This window comes from Larimichthys crocea, chromosome VIII (assembly GCF_000972845.2).
Source record: "Larimichthys crocea isolate SSNF chromosome VIII, L_crocea_2.0, whole genome shotgun sequence".
NCBI classification, from domain to species: Eukaryota; Metazoa; Chordata; class Actinopteri; family Sciaenidae; genus Larimichthys; species Larimichthys crocea.
The window spans coordinates 10,056,560-10,079,897 of record NC_040018.1 but is presented as its reverse complement, the minus strand read 5'-3'; the positions used below and the strand labels follow the sequence as shown (position 1 = coordinate 10,079,897).

Genomic DNA, 23,338 nt, shown 5'->3' with positions numbered 1-23,338 from the left:
TGCACGAGGAGTTTAGGTTCAAACTGGAATTTTACCTTTCTGTGAGAAAAATTCTGCCCTCCTTTTCTGATTATTCTTAATTATAGTACTATAATCTACATGAAGAGGAAGGATGGATGAGGTGAGAAATCATACAAGCACAGTCTGTACATGAGGAGTTATTCTTACAGGAGATGTTTGTCATGTTTTGATTTGTAATGTCATTTCTTTATGCTTCATGCCTGTTATTACCTTTACTTCTGGCTGTCCTGTGGGTGTCAGCAAGCTCTCCGTGCATGACTTTACCTTGTACAACCTGGGCAGGTGAGAGAACACCAAGATTCACCTGATATGCACCTCCAATTAAGGCTCACTATCACAAGAAGAGCTCTGTGCATCCGTTTTTTGTTTTTTTTTTTCAATTCAAGTGTTAACTGTCTAAAACATTGCTCACATTGTCCGTCTGCCCATTGAAATTGGACACTTTCCTGACTGCGGTTTCTGTAGAGGCGCCACCGTTGGCATGGTGATCAGGGCAACCTATCAGAACGGGCGCTGCAGAAGTCAGATTGAGGGTCATCCTGCTCTGGCCTGGCTGGTTGTGATGACTGCCCTCACTGGTGCTCCAATCTAATAAAAACAACCAGCCATCAAAACCGAGGCCACACTATAAACCAATGTTTGTGACCCGCCGGTTAGAAGTTAGAGGTTAAATTATCACAAATCATTTAAGGGGGCGGCGAAAGACATGAATGTCTTCTTTTTTGGCACATCGTCTTACCCTTGTTGCCATAGCGCCGGATGTCCATAGTCAGACCGCCGGTTTGCAGGGAAGATGTCATTTTATCCTTCCACTGGGTGTAGTTCATGTGTGCCACCGCAACTCCATTAACAGCCACGATCTCATCGTCCACACACAGCTGGCAAAGCTCCGCCGGACTGCCTGAGGAGGGAGGGACAGGCGTCAGGAAAATGAAGAAGGATGACAACAGGGCAGAAAAACAGAAAAAAAGGAAATGATTTGTTTAGCACAAACTGAGAAATACGCTGCAGTGTACTGAGGACAAGGTTGCTGTTCTTGAGTTGAAAAGTAGGCCAGTAAGCCAAAACTACATAGCAGCGAGTAAGTGACACCCCCCCCCTCTCACAGCTAATTAAATATTCATGGTCGAGTTTTAAATCACTGGCTGCATTTTATGCAAGTACAGTAAATGCACCAAAAGAAACAGTGAAAATTAACATCCCTGGGATTGCTTTAATACGCATGTATGCCGTTTATAATAATCTGTTATAATAATTCTCAATATCTATGGAAGACACTTAAAAGCATAAGAAAGTTAACTTTCTGCCTTTTTCTCAGCCGCACGAGAAGCTGCTTTGTCTTACAACTCAACAAATCCTCTCACTAACATTTTTTTATATTCCAGTAGTGACAGTTTGTCTACACTGTCTGCACTGAGACCTGTCAGTGTCTGGAATTACTGCTCTTGTCTCTAAGAGTGGGATGTTAGAACACATTTCCTCTCAGAGAAGCAAAAAAATAAATATAAAAATAAAAAAAAAACACTGAGAACAATGTTGCCATCACTGTCACTAAAAATATTCTTGTTTCACAATCTAAAAGTTCAAAGGCTTAACTCTCAATGCGATGTCAGCCTAAGTACAAATGTGATGTGAGCGAGCCAGAATGTCAGCAATCCAGAGGTAAATGTAGCAGAAGTCTTACCGGGCTGAATGGATTTGACTCTCGCCCCTGTGGAGTCCCAATGAGTCTGGAAACCAAAGTCTGGTCTGCTGTTGGGTTTAAGAGTAAGGCTCACTCTCATGTCACTGTGATCCACCTGAAACACACACACACACACACACACACACAGACACACCCGCGCACAGGTAAAGGTGATACCACGTTATCCAATGTCCCACGCTTCCTGGTGGAAACTAGATACATCAGTGACCTGCTATAGATATAGTAAGGGATACACTGAGGGGCCAGTTTATTATGTACAATGTGGTAGTGCCATCATCACAAGAGCTCTGCAACGAACGCCATCTTTGTGAAGTTCTGTTGTCAGATGAGCTTCAGAAAGGACAAGATGGAAACTCTGCACATGCACGTTATTAAACGTCTTAATATAAAAGACACGCACACCCACACAGGTGTTGCCACCTATTCTACTGATTAAATTAATTACGCTGGGCTTCGGTTGAACTCTGGCAGAGCTGTTCTGGGACTTACGCGAGATCTGTGAACCAATAACAATGCTACATAAAAAAAAAAGAAAGAAGGAGCCAAGGTGTCTCACACTAACAGGTCCTAGAAAAAGAACAGGACCATGAGGGAAATGTCAATATACCCTTTTCACAGCATGCATTTGGACTTGTCATGGCAGAAAAAGCACTGGGGAAATGTGACAGCGAGGCAGCGTGCACAATACCTGCACACTGGAACTAGCTCACCTCATTTTTTTATGTTATTTATTACACCTTTGTTTTTCCTGCGATGATTAGGCAAAATGTCTGGACCAAATAAATAGTCAAGAAGCGAAAAGTGTGTTGTAGAGGAAAACCCTGTAGTAATATAAATGTTTGCTTTATGTCTGTTTCCAAGCTTGACTCACCATTTCCACAGAAATAGAAGAGAGATCACTGATGACAACAACAAAATGGACATTTTTGGAGTGGAAATTCTGGATATCGTCATCTACTGGCCTCCCTGATCATGACGTCTAAGGCAGTGAAAACCACGAGTGTTCATTTATTTGCCTAAAAAGGATTTTGATCAGTCACCTATGAGGTCACAATAAATATGAGTAGATATTGATCAGCGCCTGATCACTGCTCCAAGTAGAATAGCTTCTAACCGCTCAGAAAAGTGATTTTTCCCTCCATCTGCCTGTATTCTTTGAAGCCATTGGCTCATTTAGTTTCTCTATTGTTCAACAGGCTTAGCAATAAATGAAATTGATTTGATAATCCCAGATTTAAAAGAGTTTTTCAGATTGATCCAACATCCAAGATCGTCTTTAGTAGATTCAAATATTACAAGTTTCAAAAGATGCCTCAGTCAAGTGCACCTGTACAGACACACAGCACGAGTGCTGCATGCTGAGAGATGATACAACATACCTTTGTGTGGTCAATGCTGGCATTAGTTGAGAAGGTCGACCTTTGGTTGTGTTGGGCCTGTGGGTTTGAATAAGGTTGCAGCTGGGTTTGGCTGTAGGGCTGGTGGTGATAGCCATTCGACTGGCTGGAAAGAGTGACACCTTTCACCTCCTCCCTTTGTTCGGCCCCATGCTGCTTCGCCTGGAAACCTTTCCTGTGTGTGATTAAAGGCTGGTGCTGACCCTTCAGATGGGTGGACGCTGTCTGTCTTTTGAGAGAAGATTCGATGGGTGGAGAAAGAGATTCCTCTTTCTCGCTTTTCAACAGCAGGCCCTGGTTGTTGTCTACCTGGAGATGCACAAAAACGAGATGTGCAGAGGAGGACAGCACAGATTCATTTGATTGCACCATTTATCCTGCAGCATTGAAATGTGACCGACAGCGCTGACAGTTTGTGCAGAATGTCTACAAGCAAGAGAAACTAACAATATGTAATCTTGTAGTCAGTTGACACCCTGTACAATAGTGCATGAGGAAGGCGATCCAAAAAAATACATATAGTACACACAAATGCTCCTAACCATCCACACACACGGATAGTAGAGGAAATACTCTCATTACAGTAACTACTTTGAGCTTGTTTAGCTGACTAAACAAGTCCATATGCACCCTCCTGAGTACTGAACTCACATTAAGTCTGAATTATAACAGTTGAGACTGTTTAAAATAAAAAACCAGGAGGTCCTACTCTCTTGGAATACCGTTTAATTTTCACAGGAGAGACATAAACCTAGCTACTGTTTATCTCTGTCCTACCACCGTATCCATCATCATCATCATCATCATCATCATAATTCACTCGCATTTTTAGAGCGTCTTGATTTCTAAAATTGGACCCATTTTGAGTTGCACCAGGATGTAAAGCCTGAATGGATCACGGGGATGTGCTGTTCAAAAGACACGTCGTTGCTAATATAAAATCCATTAGTGTATTTTGAACTGAGGGTTTTCAAAGAAAGGTGGTAGTTTTTTTTTTTTTTTTTTTTTTTTTTTTTTTTAAAGTTGACCGTTAGATGTTCTGTTTTAAAAAAAAATAATTTCTATATTTTTCTTAATAGCACAAAATCACCTGGAAAGACCAACAAAGAGCTCCATTATAGTACAAAAACACCACAACAAGCCACGTTGTTTGGGTGTTCCTTTGCACTTACTTGCAATTACTTCCATTTGAGTAAAAGGTTGACAAGAAAAGGTAAAGAAAAAAAAAAGTAGCTTAATGGTGACTTGCTGTGTGACCATGTCGACACATTCAAAGAGCAACAGTGCTACAAACTGTGCTAACCACTTAACTCACATTGCACAGTCTTGGCAGTGAGGACACCCTGGACTGCTTGGATCCAAAGGGTCTGGCTGTGATTGCAGAAGAGAGACGGGATGAGCCCTCAGACCTCCGGTAACCACGAGGAAGGCTGGCTGAGCCGGACCACGATCCAGTTCTGTATAAGTACTTGTAGACGCCTGAAGTCTGCTGGTCTCTGCCTGGCTCCACAGCTGGTTCCCAAGATGTCTTCTGGTTTTCTTCATGGGATTTGGGGTCATCCAGAGCATCAACTCCTGCCTGATGAACTGCATCAGGGCAAAAAGTTGGACCTTTTGGATCAGCGCAGTATGGAAGTTCTTTGCAGCTGGACATAGTTGCAGTAGGATCCCTGGTGCTGGTTGACTTTGTGGTTTCATTTGGCTGTATGGTTGTGGTCAGGGTGGAGATTTGGTTTGTAAAAACATTTTCTGGCCGGGCAAGTTCAGATGTGGACTGGAAAGGAGCCGGTATGCCCTGGGTTTTGACTTGAGTATGGGAGCTGAAGGGGAAGTCCGGTGAAGGTGTGGTAACTCCTGTTCCATTTAAAGCCAGGGAGGCAAAGTGTGCCTCTTCTCCCAAGAGGTTTCCATCAGAGGCAGGCATGGCTCCGACCGATGAACCCTGATAAGAAATACGTTCACACTAGCTCATGATTTGCCATGTAAAGAATTTTTTATATGCATTATACACCTTGCTTTGCATAACTGCACCTGCATCGGTGGAACCTTCTCTGTAATCATTCATGTAGGCATTTCTACCACGAGTATTTTTTAAGTAAAAACATGCAGGGACGTTCAGGTGAAACGGAACTTACCTGAGTGTGGTCTGACTTATGGGGGCTAAGTGGAGCCGTGGGGCTATAAGGTGCCTCAGTGGCGTAGCTGCGGGCCAGCAGAGCTCGAGTGCGCGGTCGGAGATCAGAACTCGATGCTTTTGATGGAGGGGAGGTGGAGTAAGGACGGGGGGCAGGGTTGTGTCTGCGCGGGGACTGCTGGTCTCTGGGGAAGGTAAGGGAAGAGGAGCCAATGTAATAAAGGAAGCAGAAAAGATATTGGGGGGGGGGGGGGGGGGGCGTGGGTCATATTACACGAGTTCACTGTGGCGTACTACACAGTCACCAAGCAGAGTCAGCAACTTTTCATATAGATGGTAGAGACAAGGTTTGGAAGTGCAAGCTTTATGTTTTCATGTACATTTGTACCTCTTTAGCGGTCCGCCTGCTTCATTCTTCCCAAAGTTAGCCAGAGAGCCATTTGTCATCTGGTTAATGACATGATCTCTGTCTTGCGACTTCCTGCGGAGGTCAGACTTGGTGCTCCTGCGACGGTTCTTCCACTTTGTCAAGTCCTGAAACAAACGCATGACCCAATGACACAGCTGCTTTTGTGCAAATGACAATGTAATATTTTAAAAGGCTCAATACACAGTTTGTCTGGCTGATTTTACTCTAGAAAAAAACAACAAAAAAAACATCTTTTGTTGAGATTGAAAGTTAGTAATGGACAAAACAATCATTCCATGCAGTTCAGCAGCCGATTTGAAGCTTTCAATCACAGCAGAAGTTTTGAAGTTTGCCAAGTTATGGATATGTAGATGTGTGTTCTAACACTCAAAACTTAAATTTAAGAATAGCTGTTAAGGTAAAATAAACTTTCAATCACAACTCTTTAAATCAACATGGACAAGAAACCCTTGGGTGTTTAGAAAAATGTGAACATCTGAAATTTCGGATTGGCAAACTTGAGCATTTCACACAATTAGCTACTAAATGGACCTTGGAGCATCTTCTTCTTGTTCTAAGACTTTTATAGACTCACATCCTGCCACTGAGCTTCACTGTCCTTGGCGGCAACGCTACACTTGCGTTTGTTTTCTTGATTCCACTCCAGTGTCATGTCAGCCTCCTGCCCCACATCATAAATGATGTTCCCTCCAGGAACTTTTCGCACCGGGTATACCATCGGGATGTCGCTGAGTGATTTGCTCCTGGTTCAGACAGACAAGACACGCAGATAAATCATGGATAGAGGGAGCAAACAAGCACGGTATTTAAAACACTGCAGTTGCGTGTCAGAGTCACTAGAATGCCATGCAGCAGGACAAGCAGGAGCATTGCAATGCAGTGCACACAAACATTGCTATGGTTGTTGATTCTACACATACAAAACTGTACATACGAGGCCAGCGTGCCGCGGCACAACTGCAACACGGCACATTCTGCATCCAAGCAACAGAATCCTTAGCCAAGTGCGAGCAGGGGAGTAGCATGCAAGTCAAGTAACGCGGCAGAACAAATGGAAACAGATGTTGCTGTCGGGATAACACAACAGCAATGACTTGTAACAAGTAATAGCACTGCTGTGGGCAACGCAAGATGTCAGATGTGACATTCAAAATAAGTTACAGCAGCATTTAGCAGGTGGTCTATCATAACTCTGACATAACTTGATGGGAGGAACCACGACTGTGATTACCAACAATCCGGTAGTTTGTCATAAATTCAGCTGTCAAGTCTCGGCCCAGAAAATTAATAGTGGGCGGTATGCCAAGTGCTCCATCTTTATGAAAAGGCAAATGATGTTTGCAGCATAAATTTCCTTCGTAGGTACGCTGAATACAAAACAAAACCACATCCAGATGAAGCAGCGACAAAGCAGTTGTGTTCAGAGCGGCTTCACTCCAATTTTGTGGCCAAAAACTTCAGGACTTACCAAATCCAACCAGGGTTGACCTGAACTGGTCTCTCAGGTCTGACCTGGATTTGATATGCTCTACAGAACCAAAGAAACAGACACGAAGAATGATGAACGCCATTAAGCATATAAATAGAAGGCACTTGGTTTGACAAAAGTAGTTAAGAGACATTGTATACGTACAAAAAGGCAATTTTCCTTGACAGACACAACAAATATGTCTTCAGTAGCAAAGCTGTAATACAAACCTACCACACACACACAGAAGGTATTGCCAGAGAGTGTTTAATGCACAAATTCAAATCAGGGCACAGTATTTAAGTCAGTTCACTGACCTGCTACAACACTTTATTTTTCTACACCAAACCCAGATTCACATTCTCAGAAAGTAAACTGGAAAACATTTACGCTGGCACAAAGAAGGTGTTAGAAATAACAGACACTGTGTCATACTTTGATAGCCATAACAGAATCCTGAGTCATCCGTTTAGACATTATAAACTAATGAGTCACTCAGCATGATGCTGTAAAAGGTCCTTACATCATCAGTACTGTAAAGGTGCCAGCGTAAATGCCGACCAATTCAACAGACAGGAGCAGTCCAAATTCAAAAACACATGTGAACTTCATAAAACATCCATTTGATAAACAGAGCAGAGTTTGCATATCTTTACCAAATGATGTAGTTTGCTGATGGATTAGAGATTTGCAAATGCAAAAGTAACAGATATGCTTGGTACATGACAAGATAACAAATAGGATAGTGTGGTGGAGCTTATGTCAACAGTTTGAGACTGTGTGTCTGTGTGTCTGTGTGTGTGTGTGTGTGTGTGTGTGTGTGTGTGTGTGCGCGCGCGCAGGTCAGGCATGGATCTTCATGACAGGGGAGAATGCTCAGACGTTCTTAGAGATGCTTTTGAGGCTTTCCAGGTGGGGCAGAGATGTTTTGTACAGTTGCAGATGTCACAAGCCAGGAAATGAAGTCAAAGCCTTCCTCAGAAGAACCCAGAGCTTTATGGCTACAGTCAAAGAAAAAGAACAGGAGATGCATGAAAAGAGTACAACATGATTTACAGAAAAGAAGAGACACAGGATAAACATGGTTAACATTTGCAATTTGTTGGGTTAGAGCGTCATCTTTGCAAACCGTCGCTAGCTGTTTCCCTTTGTCTATTTGCTGGTGTAGTAAGCTGGATTTATAAACTATCAAATGTTAGAGCCATAAAGAAAAAATGAACAGAATGCATTTAACCACATGCTATAATGTCACAGCAGGTTACTTTAGCATCGCATACAGAAGGTTTCATATTAGATTCCCATCAATGAGCTCTGTAATGTTTCTGCTTCTTTAAAGTTACAAAGATTACTCGACGCTGAAGCAATGCATCAACAACTTTGCATATTAAGCAGCCAGCAAAAGTACAAAACTGCAGCATCAGCTCTGCCTTGTATTAGTTTGGAGTAAATCTTAAAAAGCTTTTCACACTAGCAGCACTGCCTTGCATCATAGAGCAGTAAAAAAAAACAGCAAACAGACCTTAAGCCTTGCATTTTACGATACCATGGTCTTCTCTGGGAGCCGAGGTAGATCGTGCGCACACGAACCTCCTCTTCAGGCGTCCAGTATCGGGGTAAGAAGCGGTCATGGCTGGGGTTTGTAGATGTCTGATGAAGGCTTTGCTGCACTCGCCGCAAATACAAGTCGTCTAGGACGGGGTCTGCCTCAGGATAATCGTCTTCGGACTCTTCTTCGCACAGAGCTTGCAGGAAAAGCTCTTCATCAAAAGCACACTCGGAGGGAGACACAGTGAGGTTGGGTTGAGGAGAGAAAGGGGTATCTTCAATGCTGCAGCAAAGAGTGGTACACCCGCAGCTGTGTTTATTCTCAGCTGATGGCGATGATCACACACACACACACATACACCACTTTGGGTGAAATAGCTACACCGAGTATCTCACAAATGATCTGACAACACAGAGCTGCTACAAAATGTTGAAAAGGCGCCAGTGTGACTGATGATTAATGCATGGGGTCTTTTTGAGGATAAGGGTTAGGGTTACACAATGCCATTTCCAAGCAGTGGAGTAGTGTGGTAGAGTAATAACACAGCTGAGCAGAGCACTGACATCCATGGTTCTCATCGCACAGTTCATTTCAGCATGCTTCCCTCCTTTCAAAGCATGAAGGAGAAACAGCAGCAGCAAAATATTGGCCGTTCGCATTTGAAGGGCCCGATTTGGAAACAATATTTGGTTTGTTTGATCTAGATTACTGCAGAAACATGTTGATGTAACATTTTGGAAGAGGCCTATAGATATAAAAATCTCCTTCTACGGTAACAAAAACAAAGATTCTTGTTTTCATTACACACTTATGAAACCATAGTTATTCATATCTTAATTCAACTGCTGCCATACTCTAAAACGGAGTCCATTAAATCTGACACAATGGGCATTAAAATCAGAAAATATGAAAAAAAAAAAAATTACCACTTAGTACGTGCCGTGCTAAGTGACTTTGCCTATTTGTGACGGCTGTATTCATGAATGCGCGCCTGTCCACACAAAAGGTTGTTGATTTGGGTTTTAGCATGAAGAATAAAAGAACTCAACTGCAAATTAATTAAGAATAATTAAGAAACACCAGACTGTCTGAAAGCTGATCAAAATTTAACCCGTGTGAAAATGGTGGAACTTGCAAAATGAGTTTCATCCGAGAACAATAAGTGTCATTATACTAATGATAGCTATTATTAAGCACAGTTCTCTTCTCACGGCAGCATTTTTCGCCACGTAGTGTATTATAAAAGTTAAATAATACTGTGTGTTATTGTTAGTGTTCCAGAGACTGGAAATAAAATTCTCTCTTCTAGGGTATGTTCAAGCTTTCATATGCATTATACTTGCAAACACAAAGAAAAAGAGAAAAGAAAATGTTGAAATCGACTGAGAAACACGTTGAAGAAAAATAACAACTGCCGACAGTCAGCAGCACTGCGTACGTGAGTTAGTATCTGTGAGCGAACATTAGCCCACATATCTGCAGTACCTGGAGAGTGGACTAGCGAAATTCTGCTCCAGTCCTTGTTTTCTCCGTAGGAAGGGTTGTGGGATATGACCTTTGCTTTGCTGGGTGGTGGTCTGTGCCGTCTCCATCTTGAACACCTGCTCAGCTTCCGCGTCACTTCCACAACCTTGAGACCGCACAAACATGTGAAAAATGAGCAACAGCAACTAGAAAACTTTGGAGAACAAGGAGTGGAAAACGGGAAAATAAGTTAAATCAACTAAAAAGAAGAATGTTTCATGATTACAAGAAAAAAAAAAAAAGAAGAAAGTCACAGTATCGGAGCAAAACAGAAGAACCTTCAGAGAATGACTGAGCCTTCACACAGCAGAGCTTCTTGCAAGCACTGTGCCAAGTATTTTCACCCTCTCCCATCACAGACACTTTTATCACCACGGTGTGGAACTTCCCGCAATCTATCACTGACGTGCACAGAGACTGAGCGCAGCAGAGTGCAGACGAATGACACACTGAGTCAGAATATCAGCAGCTTGAAGGATGTTGTTGATCCAGCAAAATTAGCTTGATCAAGCATAATTACGTGGTGGCATGTGGAATCGTCGACTGTTTCTGATAAATAAATCTCTGTTTTGACACATTGTTTTGCAGACTGACAGCATCCAATCCATCTGTGGACAGGAGGTGATATGTTTCCATCCAGCAAAGGTTGCAACAGCACTTTTTCGTATGGAATCAATATGAGCAGGGTTCGCTTGCACAAAGAAAAGAGGCCCAACAACAGAAACTCACACTGCAGTGCATACATTTCAGAGAGGAAGCACAGGTAAACTTACCTTCACTGTTTGGGTGGATGGCTCGGGAGTCCAGAGTGTCGATACGGTCCATGGAGTTCTCGATCTTATAGCTGGGTCTCATGCGCAGACATTCCTCCCTCTCCGAGTCCCAGCACTCTCTGTACCCGCCGTCTTTCGTATACACATTGCTGCCCTCATCTAGAGCCTGGATCCAGAAGGCAGGATTAATGTCGATAAAAAATACAGAAGGGAATACTGTGTTAAAAGCTTAGAAGAGCAGCTTACCTTGGACAAGGCTAACCCTAACAGCCCTTCAAAGGCCTTGAAGTTAAGCTGGGGCCCGCTGTAGAAGGCGTCAATATGAGCCTTGCGACCCAACCAGTAGATTGTGATCAGAACCTGAGAAAGGCAGGACAAACACACATGGGGTACACAAAGCCAACCACACACACAACTTCCTTCTCCTTCCCTGCTGAAAAGGATAGTGTAGGGTTTCCTGTAAATTGATTTCATTTTAGCAGCCTGTCTCTTTTTCATCGCTCGTTATAGCCCATCTAGGAACGGCTAAAGCACAACATAAAATGCCCAACCTGATCTAACTCATCTGCTCCAACTCAAAAGCTCAGAGGGGGGTTTATTAGGACACAGGATTGGTGTCAGGGTGAACAAGGCCAATGTAAAACTAAAGTGTCACCATATTTTGTGGGGCAAATTTAAAAAGATATGACCTAACAAATCAGTCAAAGGTTATCCTTGTTTTCCCCTGAAGATTTTTTAGCTGAGTAGGTCATTGTAACGTAACAAGCAGCCGGTCCCGACAACTGAAAGAGCAACTCTTTCTCTCACTTTCATAAACGTAAAAAGTAAAGCTTTTGGAAAAAACTTCCTTTGAGAGCAGAGAGGCTGCCAAATGACAGAAGTACTGTACATGTGAATCTGTGCAGGGAAACATGATGTTTTCACTTGACTGAGAGAGGAGGATGTGCTGTGGAAGCCGTAAGAGAAAATACAGAGCAGCACTGCAGTCAGAAAATAAGAAAATAGACTACAGTCATGCTGACTTACACAGCTGTGCCTTAATAACACTAAGCGTAATGGCAATTCCAACAGTTCTAACACACAGTGTTCACTGGCTTAGTTTAGCATACTAACCTGTTACCACTAAAGACAAAGCACAGCTGAGGCTGATGGGAATGTCATTAGTCAGCCAATTGGTATTAGACAAATGACACTTTTGACCTGATGATGGTGCTCATGGGATTACAACTCATCCTCAAGATTGTTGTGGAGATATTGCTGAAGTCAAAGGTCAATGGTGAGGTCAGGAAGAAAGAAAGTGTTCAGGAGCCTCTCATGTCTTATGCTGTATTATTTATTGACGCTTGATCAAGGAGAATTAGAGACACTCTCAAAGTACGTCTTTGGTGCTTGAGTCGGTCTCACATTCTGCTGAGCTTGTGCTGGTAGATCCACTCTAAACCCAAAGATAACACCAACAAATACTACACGCCTAGAATTAGTCAAAGATAATGTTTTTACTCATGGAGGTGTTATTGTCAACACATTCTAGTCTGGAGACACAGATGTCTGTCTACGCAGATCGGATGATGAAAGGCAAGGCAAGCTATCTATTATGACTAGGAAGGCAGCAACAGGTCTCTTCGACCCTGGCCACCACAGTGTTGAGATATGGCGGCACCTAGTCAAAGACAAACAACTAATACTGCCGAAGACCTCAAGGCCCACAAGTGACCTCGTGTTACCTAAGGATAGAAAATTCCATAACAAAGATGATATGAAAGTAACAAATTTCACTGAGAAATCTCATTCAAATGCATGAATGTCGACCTCATGGCGGCGCTAGAGGACAAGCCAGGTGGTGACTAAATTCATCAGGATTAATTCTCTGGGAACCATGAACACATAACTTCATGGCAGTTCAATCCGACTGACTGACACTGCCACGAGTCTGCCAAGAAACACAACTTGTTTTTCCTCTCTGTACCATAAAGATACACTTCCCCCCCACAGCATCAGACACAAGAAATACTGATGAGCCGGGGGAAAGTGGCCTTCACAAGACAGTTTAAAACACCGCTACTGACAGTCAGGCAGACACACACCTGACAAGCATTAGCAAAGACAGTGAGTAAAGGCCTGTGAAATATGAGTCTTTTCCTGTTTAGTTTTTTATTATTTCAGCGAGCAAAGCGTTTTGGACACGATTTATTTCTCATTTGCCTCGAGGCGAGGGATATTTTTTTTGACGGACTGCCTTTCTCGCTGGAAGAGCAGCGGCCTGTGCTGCACAGGGATATCCACCCAACACTACTGTACGTGTCGGTTTCTCCATCTGTATCTTAACAAAGTGATCACAGAGAGGACAGCACATTGAAAAATCCATACAAGGCCCGGAGAGATGATTGAACTGACTTAATATTTTATAGCACAATGCTAGTTAGATGAAAACAATAAGATTTTTTTTAGTGGTAATAAACGCGCCTGTATGGATTCCAAATTACGCTTGTTCAGTTCCTGCAGCGGGTACTTTTACCGCTCAATAGAAAGCATTCACAGAATACAAAAAATGATCGGAGTTCCGGCAATCAGTGTCACTGTAGACTAGAAATAACTCAATTTAGGGTTACTTACTGATTTTTCAGCACTAATGATGTACAGACCCACTATAATATGAAGTTTTCTTAAATAAGTAAAGCTCTCAGCTATATAAGGATGTTGAAGCCATTAATGCCCATAACATTACTTTTATTTTTCTCTCATTTGTACAACCTGTGAAAAACACACACACACACAGCAGTGAGGTCAGACTGTCAGCTTTAAGTGCGAGGATGGGATGTGTTCATTATTTTCCAAAACCATCATGCCAAGAAAATGATTACACTGCATGCAACAGGTCATCGCGGGTTAACCTTATTTAAATGGCATTATTTGCCACGTATGATTTTACTTAGCAATGGTTCATGCTTTATATAGAAATAAAAATCATAATAAGAACACTGATCATTAGCACACATTTTGCTGCAGCAACAGAAATATTAGTGAATTGTGCAGCTTTGTCGCAGTGAAAATGATAAATACCGTAAATGACCTTTACACCGTCATTTGCCTCGGTGATACAGATGGATAACCATGTGTTAAAATAGGAAGGAAGAAACTGTGATAGGTTTGTCCTAAAGAAGACATTTAAAAATGCAGTATGCAAAGTATTTTTATCCTTCACAGGGTTTCATGAACTGTAAAAGTAAATATTTTAAATGGCTGCAATGATTAAGCTAAACAAGCTTATAAAACATCTCCAAATAAAGAAAGTCATTCTCAGTTTTTGAGTCCTGCAAACCATGTCAGCATCATTCCACATTGCATCACTTCTGCATGTAAAAACAGTGACATATTTGTGTTATCTGGTTGAAGTCCTGCCTGAAAACTGCTAAACTCAAAAGAAGCAAAGCAAATTGACCCTAATTGGTTAATTACAAGAAAAATGCAACACCCGTTGCAAAGAAAGGGCGCTCTGACAAACAGCCTCATTACTGGCTCTGTGTTGTCAGCTATTGTGCGATTCAAATGAAGCTCCCCCAGATAACCAAACCACCTCATGAAACATGTAAAATACCAGCAGTGCACACAAGCGTGTACACATACAGCGCTCACATGTTGGCACACACGTTCTCATCATAGTTCGGAGTGACGAATTCAGATCTAGGTTAAAGTATACGTGATAAAACATAAGACTACATTTTGGCTAAGACCATTTGGGGGTTGATGACACTGATTATTGGGATGAGCTCCAATCAACACTGTTGATCATCATTATCATTGCGAGCCTTGATCCTGTTGGGGTGTTGGAAGCCCTATGCTATGTCGTAACTGGGTTGATAAACAGGATGTTGACCATCTCCCATGTTAGGAGTCTTTACTGGGTTTAAGTGGAGCAGCACAAAAACACCTTTAAGATTTTAAAACATGGGAGGGAAGAAAGGGAATCAGGAAAATGTATAAAATGATGATGAAATAATAGAAGAAAGCAGAGGAGGAGAATAAGTGGAGCAGTCATGCTGGTTGAGCTTACATTTTTCAGTCTTCTCTTGCTCTCATCTCGCCTGAAATAAAAAAAAACAAAGACAGAAAATGAGACATACTCCTCATGCTGCAATTTACACTGTGACAGCACATGCAGTGACATCACTGAAATGTAATGACTTGAACTGTAAAGATATGGTGACATCTCATTTGCAACGCTCTACTAATCAGCTACTTATTAAAATTTATAGAGAACAAGCCATCAGCTGGTATAAAGCAGCAGCTTGTCAGGTAAAGCTCATACCTTTATAAATGCAAAGCAGCTTGTGGCACTCAAGCTATAAGCCTTTTTTCAGCACAGGTATCGCCATAAAATAACTTAATGTTAAGCCAGCCAATGATAAAGACATATCTCAGACACTATGGATGTACTATGCAGGGTATTTGTAAGTAGAGTTGTTCCGATACTGACACCAATATTGAAAATGCCTCTGATACTGTCTAAAATGCAGGAACGGGTATTGGCAAGTATGTGCGTCAGTGTACTGATACCATGTCATTTATTAGCCCTAAAATAGACCAGTGTCCCATTCACCTTTGTTTAACCCAGGATGGCAAAGTCATGACCCACTCTACTCTGACTGATTAACTTAACCTGATATTCTCACCCCAACACCAACCAACAGAGGCAACAATTACAAGTTGGGCAGGTCACGTCCAAGCAGCAACCTCCATGGCTACAAAGTGAAGCCAATGCAGAAGTGCCGAAAAACTGCAGTTCATCAAACAGCCACTTGAGGCTTCTCCGTTCATGACAACTGTACACAGTCTGCATTTCTATTTAACTCACCACTTCAAATTAGATTAAGGCTTAAAGTTATGCAGAATTAGAAGCTTGACAGGTTACTGTTGCCATTACAGATGGTTTATTTGAGCACCGAGGTGTCATTTGGCTCACCCTCAGGTAAACCGATAATCCATGTCTTTGTTGATTTTTGGATTAGCCGGGACAGGAACATGACAGTGGTCAGCCAGAGCCACTACAATCTGAGCTTTAAAACGGCTCTTCAGAAACTCATGGGTGAAGTCACACATGCTGTCCATTCTTTATACCCTCATTGGTCTACTACTGTTTTAGAGAGACGAAGAAGAATGGATTTCAGGTAATGTAAAATGATCCGGACTCAGGTAAATGTTAGTAGTTTGACTGACAAACTAGATAATAAAATAAAGTTTTATGATGTCCCTTTTCTGTTTGTATTTGTTCATGTTTGACCCGAGCCAGGCTATACAATAACACCTGCAATCATAAAGGTGTTACAAGTAAAAGATTAAAAATTCTAAATTCTTTAACATACTTGTACTGAATGATACTTGGTATCGGCTGATATGTAAAAGGTATCAGACACAGTATCGGGAAGAAAAAACATGCTGTCGGAACATCTCTATAGTTGAACTTCATAGCTCAACGTGTGCTTGCTGCGCAGACATGAGCAGCTGCAGTTTTTGGACAGTCGCACACATGCACGTCTGTACCTGAGTGTTGCACGAGTGGACAGGTCCTGCAGGTCTCCTGGATGAAACAGCTGCGATACATTCAGTCCCAGCTTCCCACAGGCTTTGAGGAATACATTCACGTTATCCTGGAGATTCATAAAATATGTACATAAGAGCGTGTAGAAAACTGGAGTATCACAAGAGCTTGTCGAGGATGATGGTGATGCTGTTTGGGTTCGGTTAATGTCAGGTCAGCTTGCTAAATGCCGCCATCAACTTCACACAGTCCAGAGGAGCAAAACAACTCCTGTTCTCAAATGCATCACCACTAAGGCTGGGATTACTAACACATTTTATCTTCTGTGGCCAATAAACATTAACTGAGGGAAGTCAATTAAGCACTGCCTTTAAAAACAACAGCCTGCTCTTTCTAACTATGTTAGCAGCTAGTTAGGGAGCAGTAGTTAAAATCTGAGCAAATCCAATGAATACTTTTACTACTAAGCAGATGGCGGGATTATTCAGCTAGCTCAGATGTTGTTTTTGAAAATGATGGGAGTTATTTCAGGTGCAACATACTGTAGATGTGGGCTCTCTCAAATAGGGAGGGTTAGTCAGATAATGCTTTGGCATTCTCTAGTGGCAAATAAACAAAACTGCTGGATGGGAGTCTGATACACAGAGCTCATGCATAGCGATCAATCATTTTCATCCTGATATGTACATTTTGAAACCAGAGCTCCGTGCAAAGGCAACAAATTTAGCAAAACTAAAAAAGGAAGCAAAGTGTTGACCATGATTAATCACCCATGAGGGTTTAAAAAGATGTAGAAACAGGATATTTATTCTGTTTGTAACTAAATGGCTGTCTGATGGGGAGAAAAATCAATACAGACACATATGTTATGCTTTTGGAGTATCACAGGATATATTTTCTTCTGTTTAACATGTAAAACCAACACTTTAGGCTGTCAAAGTAACGGCTGTCTCTGCGCTGCATCTGCATCTGACACCCCTGCATCAACCCCTGCATCCAGCGTTGGGCTCCGTCTTTTTATTGGCCCCTGATGGGAGGATTGCAATTGATCTTTCCCTGCCCTTGCTTTTGGCAGTTTTGGAAATTATGCTTGTGTGAAGCCATCGAAACACAGCCTGAAGCCAAAATAAAAAAATCTGCATATACATTTCAGCCCAATAAAAATAAAAACGTTACATATTCAGCAGTTGGGTTTGTTGCAGTCAAATGCAGTTTCATGAACATCCAAAGTATGGTAACACACACACACACACACACTCTCTGTGCCTTTAACAGGAAACCACACAATGTGTCAAAACTTCCGGGCTGGCTGGCAGGTGCCAGCTTCTTCTGTGTCGGTAACAGACACGCTGACACATTTTAAATACTGTCAGACAATCACATAACAATCAGGGGTGCAGTGGGGTTGTTAAATCAAGTAAACTCAGATTATCCACCTCTTTGAAGCGAGGCTCTGAGTCACTCATCTGTTTTCAGATCAATCGGGTCAATCAATGTAGGTAAACTACAGTTTAACCACATTGTTTCTACTGTATTTACCGCCACATCTGAGATTACAATTATTTATAGAGCTCTTTGACATTGTTTGATGTTGAAGAAAAAAAACTCTGCCTGCAATACACAAGAACTATAACAAGACTCACCAGGCCAGCGATGGGAGTAGAAAGCCTGTTTACTCTCTTAATAATGCCAGGTTTCAACTGGTTGATCAAGCTGTAAGTGAGAACAAGTCAGCAAACAGTGAGGATCAATATGTATTGTATCATCAGGGTCCCATCCCACAAATGGCTCATTATTGACATGATAAATAAATAAATACAACACATGCTTATGAAGCCCTTGTTTGCATCTTAAACCAAAAAAAAACAAGCGCTTTAAGATAACTAGGCTAACCTACTCGCCTAGATTGTTGCACAAGTCTTATCTGTGGTCCTCAGTGTTCTTTTGTAGCTACAAGCTGATGTTGTAAAAAAAAAAAGTCAGCTGATGTTTCAGATGTGCTTATGACACACTAACATGAAAATGCATGTTTTGTTTAGCTTCATTCTAGGCATGTTTAGAGAGGACGCTCCAGAGAGCAGGCCTGGATATTACTACTTATTATTATTTTTTATTTTTTAAAGCTGATTCAGGGCCGCTGCTGAAGTTAAGCTAGCTAATTAGTCTACATGCTCTCTTGGGTTTGCAAGGTAATTTAGCTTAGAATTTAATTATCTTAAATTTAAGTGCGACTTCATAAAAAAAAACAAAGTTTAAGCATCATTACTCACTCGCAAAGCAGGACCCCATTCTCTAATGCAGCACGGAAGTCGTTGCAACCAAAAGATTTTCCAGTCACTTCCTAGAGAGAGAGGGGAGATTTTATACTTCCAAGTTTCCAAGTGTGTTGCTTTCAAATACACATCTGCAGAACATGAACACTTTTCCACACAGTTCCGGCTCACAGCTACATTTTCAGATCATTACCTGAAACTTGCATGTGCTGCTACATATACAGGTTATTTTTACTACAATAGTTGACAGGTAGGAAGCTCAGGTACTGTGACAACTTTGAGCTGATGGTATGCAAATGCAAGCAGACCACTGAAAAAAAGGTTTTTGTACCATAGTTAAACATATTGACCCTTATTAGGCTTTTGTTATTAGCTCTGTCTATTAGCATATTGGTATAGGCATAAATGTCAGCCAGTAAATAACTTGCAATGCCAATGATGTGGAAAATGTATAAACAAAGATGCAATTTCAACTGCTGACATGTTTATTTTTTCACCTCTAAAAACAACCTGCATCATTGCAAGTCTTAAGATGTAATGAACCATCATAGAAAATGTTTGCACTACACATTTCTTTTGCTATGCTTTGCTACAGACTCCACTGTGTCCTCCAATACCACAGCAAACTGCCTCAGAATGACTCTAGTAATAAGTAAACATCGGGCTACATCTGTCAGAGTCGGTGATCAGCAGTTATAAACTCGAGAGAAAAACAAGAGAATGAAAATCGCATTCAAGAACAACAAGTTTCGTAAATTACGGTGTGCTTGATGCAGCGATAAGTGTTTTAATCATACGGTTTGGTTCGACTGTAGAACGTCGTGCTGCTCCTTCACGCACTCCTGGTGTGAAGATACAAAGCTGTTCAGCGGCAGTTAGTGGACGGAAAAAAGCGATGACAAGAACAAGGAAAACAAGGTCCAGATAAATTTTAAGAAATCTTCAGTCAACAATGCAAACATTCCCCTTTAGCCATCGTCAACACATTAAGTGAGCTGTGTGCTATTTAGATTTAGCCTAAATAGATGGAGCGTCTTCCAACGACTGCACAAAAACAAGGATTCAATTATCTCTATACAAATAATCACAAAGTACAAAGCCAAACTATGGGCCATTAAAATGTATGTGGACAAGCATTCCCACAAACAATGAAAAATATGTTTTTTAGTCACATCAAAGAATAAAAACATAAGCTAAATGATTTTACATGACAGAAGCAAGTACAAGGAAAGGGGGTTTGTAATGAGGACATAAAAATGGGGCTATTGAGGTCCGGCTCCATAACTAACAGAGGGCCCCAAAAGGCTATTCTTCTCACTAATTAGTCCCCCCAGGAATCCATGGGCACAGTCCGTTTTTGCAAGAACTGGGCACCAGGCATGGAGGGGATGCTTCTCAGTCGAATCAAAAGACAGACAACGCAGTGCCAGGGAAACACAATACAACACGATCATGTGTTCAAGATACTGTCCGCCCTATAGCACCAAAACTCTAATTAGTGATTTCGATAAACAATCCGCCCAATGAAAACACATTCAAACCATATGTTCTTAGAAAGCCCTTTGTGTCAGATTTAGGGGGCTCTATTTACAGAGTATGGCACAAATGAAAGATGATATGCATAACTATGTTTTCATCAGAGTCTAATTGCCTGAAAACAAGAATTGTTATTCTGTGAAGGTTCTCAGTCATCCAGGTCATCTTTCTTCAAAAAGGTTAAGTCTGGGGCAACTGGACTGTTTGTAGATTTGTAAAGACGTTTAGCCTCTCATCCAAGATGTTTCCCTCAGTTTTTGGAGCCTCTTGGATGAGAGGCGAAATGTCTTCATCTATCTACAAACAGTCCAGTTGCCCCAGACATAACCTTTTTGAAGAACTGTCATGTTTTTGTTACCTCAAAATGAGATTTTATATCTAAAGATCCCAGGACCTACGAAGTTGAGCCACCATCTTTATACAGTAACCCAGAATGGACAAAAACACTGGCTCTAAATAGGGCCTTTTGCCTGTTTGGTAGCCACTGCAGTTTCTCTTGAAGCTAGGAAGGAGACGGAGATGCGTTGCGGTGTTGCAGTCTACACCACTCTGTGTCACTAAACCCTACACACTGAAACACCCTTAAAAACTAGTTTCCAAGATCTAAAAAAAAGGCAATTATTACAAATACAAGCAGCTTTACTGAACTTATCTGTGATCCAGTCAGAACATGTAGCCAACAGAATAATGTGAAATTTGATTAATCAGCATTTTTAAAGCAAAAATCACAAACATCTGCTCCTTCCAGCTTCTCAAACATAAAGATATGAAGGCCTTAGTGTCACACATGAAAGTAAACCGACCATCTTTTTTGGACTGTTGATCAGATAAAATAAGACATTTGGGGATGTCACCTTGAGCGCATAGCCATTATAACAAGCTATTTTAAAAAGGTAAAATGACTAACAGAGTGTAATTAGCAGATTAACTGATAATGGATTTAGGAGATAATTTCCTCTTGTTTAGGAGATGACGACCTGTCGTAAAACACCTGCTTAAAAACTGTGCTACTTTCACCAGAAACTAAATGAACTGCACAAAATGTAGAGGAGGCCAATCCATTATCTATTCTACAGTCCAGTGGGCAATGAGGAAACATTTACATGTAATTGCTGCTGGTACTGCTGCTAATGATAAACAGCAACAATTTTCGGACACTTCAATATATGGAAGCTTATTATCGCGCAATCTGTAACACTGAATGTTGGTGCCAAAACATTCCCAGTGTTGTTTGGCATGAGGGAGAGTTTGTGACACCATTCCCTTAAAAAGCAGCACGACTCGCTTCTGACACACAGGCCTCCTGCCTGTTCATCCATCCTTTCATCTGTCAGTGCAGGAAAATAGACGGGTAAAATTGGCACGGGCTCTCTGCCAAGATAGCTCTGGACAGAATTTTCTCATAATGATCCACTCGGACAAAATTGACATTAATGGGTTCCATTTAGAATTGGTCAACATTCAGTGCCCGCGGTCTACAAGTTGTATTTGTTGCTTATGATTTAAGAATTACAACTTTCACAGTGTTTGGACAGGAGTGACCTAGAACAGGATAGAAAAATGCATTGCTACAAAAACTGCATCCTGTCACATTGACCACAGTAAGTATGCAAAGAGCTCAAAATGACTAATGAAAACAAGCCACCCAGCACATCATGTCAGTGCATAGAAAGCACAGCCCGCATACTGTAAAGCATGCACCTTCTCATGTCTTTCACACTAATTATCTGCTTTCCATCCATGTGCATTTCCGTCTGACATGCTGCGAGCTCTGCAGTCAAATCTTTTTTTTATTATTTTTTTTATCTGCACAACCACAGAAGAGTTCTCTGTGTCAGGAGGCAAACTCTCACCTGTGTCTTATCAAGATGGATTTTGCATTTGCACTCAAAAACAAGTCTAAAAAAGGTGCCTCACTTCAGGTTTATGAGTGTTCATGTGCATCATCTGCATTTGCAAAACAATGGCCAAGTGATCTCTCAGGGCTGAAATGACTGCCACTGACTAATAAACATTTCCTGTTTCTTAAAGCGGTTAACCTGTCTGGCTCAAACAGGATGTAGAAAAAAAAAACAAACATTGTGAAAGTAAAGCATGTACCTCAATCCAGCGTTGAGCCTCGGTGAATGCGTCTGCACAGCTGACACTGGTCTGCTGGCGCCACTCCATCTTTTTTTTTTTTTAAGTCTCCTGAGCAGGCAAATCTAATGGCAGAGCAAAAACAGTTAACATTTTGTTAAACTAATTAATTACAGCAACCCCGACATGAACCACCACCTAACTAATCCAATAAATTCAATTAATGTCAGCAAACATGATGAAACTCATGCAATATGCTAAAAGCACACACACACACATTTTTAAACAAATGCCTGGAGCAGCTTGTTCAGTCACCTTGTGCTGCGTGCAGCTGCTCACCGGTGAAAGTTCTCCACTAATTGACGTCCAGTTTATCACCGGACACTCCTCACACACCTCTGCCACACACTTCCCATCGCTGATGAGTTCCGCTTATTGGGTAAAGTGCTGAGGGAAGGTCTCCGCCCACTTTGAAACTACAAGCAAAAGTTTGTGAGGTGAAGTGAAACTCAAAGAGATGACATGCAGAGTGTCAGTCATCGACCCTCTGCTGGCCTGCTGGTGTATGACAGTGTGAGACGCACAGGGTGACCTGAACACCAGGCAAGAGAGGAGACGCACCTGACCCTTTCAGACATTTCTGGTGCATTTTACACAAGGCGAGATAATGCTGTAGTGAAATGTAAACAAGTTCAAATAGAAGTATACAGATACGATAGAATAAGACTGACAAAAACAATAGCTCAAAAACACAGTTATGGTGCAGGGATAACATAAATATAAAAATAAAACTTCAGTCAGTCAGCCGGTTTAACTTAGTTCTCAGTATCAACTGAATAAAAAAGAAAGAAAAAAACTGCGTGATTACATTTAGAACATAGAATTTATTCCTCGATGTGGTCTGGATAGTGTTCTA

At 41.5% G+C, this 23,338-nt stretch overlaps 1 protein-coding gene across 7 annotated transcripts in view; it reads right to left on the bottom strand.

Moving 5' to 3' along the window:
- lmo7b (LIM domain 7b) overlaps positions 1 to 22,871 on the bottom strand; it is a 28,871-nt gene extending 6,000 nt beyond the window's left edge. For 2 of the 7 annotated variants that reach the window (XM_019261557.2, XM_019261559.2), the window contains exons 1-19: positions 22,738 to 22,871; positions 22,444 to 22,547; positions 18,805 to 18,875; positions 18,178 to 18,247; positions 16,537 to 16,643; positions 15,050 to 15,080; positions 11,245 to 11,358; positions 10,999 to 11,164; positions 10,187 to 10,331; positions 7,156 to 7,215; positions 6,262 to 6,430; positions 5,646 to 5,791; positions 5,259 to 5,442; positions 4,439 to 5,065; positions 3,106 to 3,432; positions 1,706 to 1,820; positions 761 to 922; positions 434 to 609; positions 232 to 295 (exon numbers count right to left, since the gene is read on the bottom strand). In XM_019261557.2, the coding sequence (XP_019117102.2) occupies positions 232 to 295; positions 434 to 609; positions 761 to 922; positions 1,706 to 1,820; positions 3,106 to 3,432; positions 4,439 to 5,065; positions 5,259 to 5,442; positions 5,646 to 5,791; positions 6,262 to 6,430; positions 7,156 to 7,215; positions 10,187 to 10,331; positions 10,999 to 11,164; positions 11,245 to 11,358; positions 15,050 to 15,080; positions 16,537 to 16,643; positions 18,178 to 18,247; positions 18,805 to 18,875; positions 22,444 to 22,512 (2,803 nt within the window). In that variant the 5' untranslated portion in view covers positions 22,513 to 22,547; positions 22,738 to 22,871. The remainder of the gene's footprint in view (positions 1 to 231; positions 296 to 433; positions 610 to 760; positions 923 to 1,705; positions 1,821 to 3,105; positions 3,433 to 4,438; positions 5,066 to 5,258; positions 5,443 to 5,645; positions 5,792 to 6,261; positions 6,431 to 7,155; positions 7,216 to 10,186; positions 10,332 to 10,998; positions 11,165 to 11,244; positions 11,359 to 15,049; positions 15,081 to 16,536; positions 16,644 to 18,177; positions 18,248 to 18,804; positions 18,876 to 22,443; positions 22,548 to 22,737) is intronic. The other 5 variants (XM_019261561.2, XM_019261558.2, XM_027281557.1 and 2 more) reach the window with 4 other exon arrangements.
- Between the last annotated feature and the right edge of the window lie 467 nt (positions 22,872 to 23,338).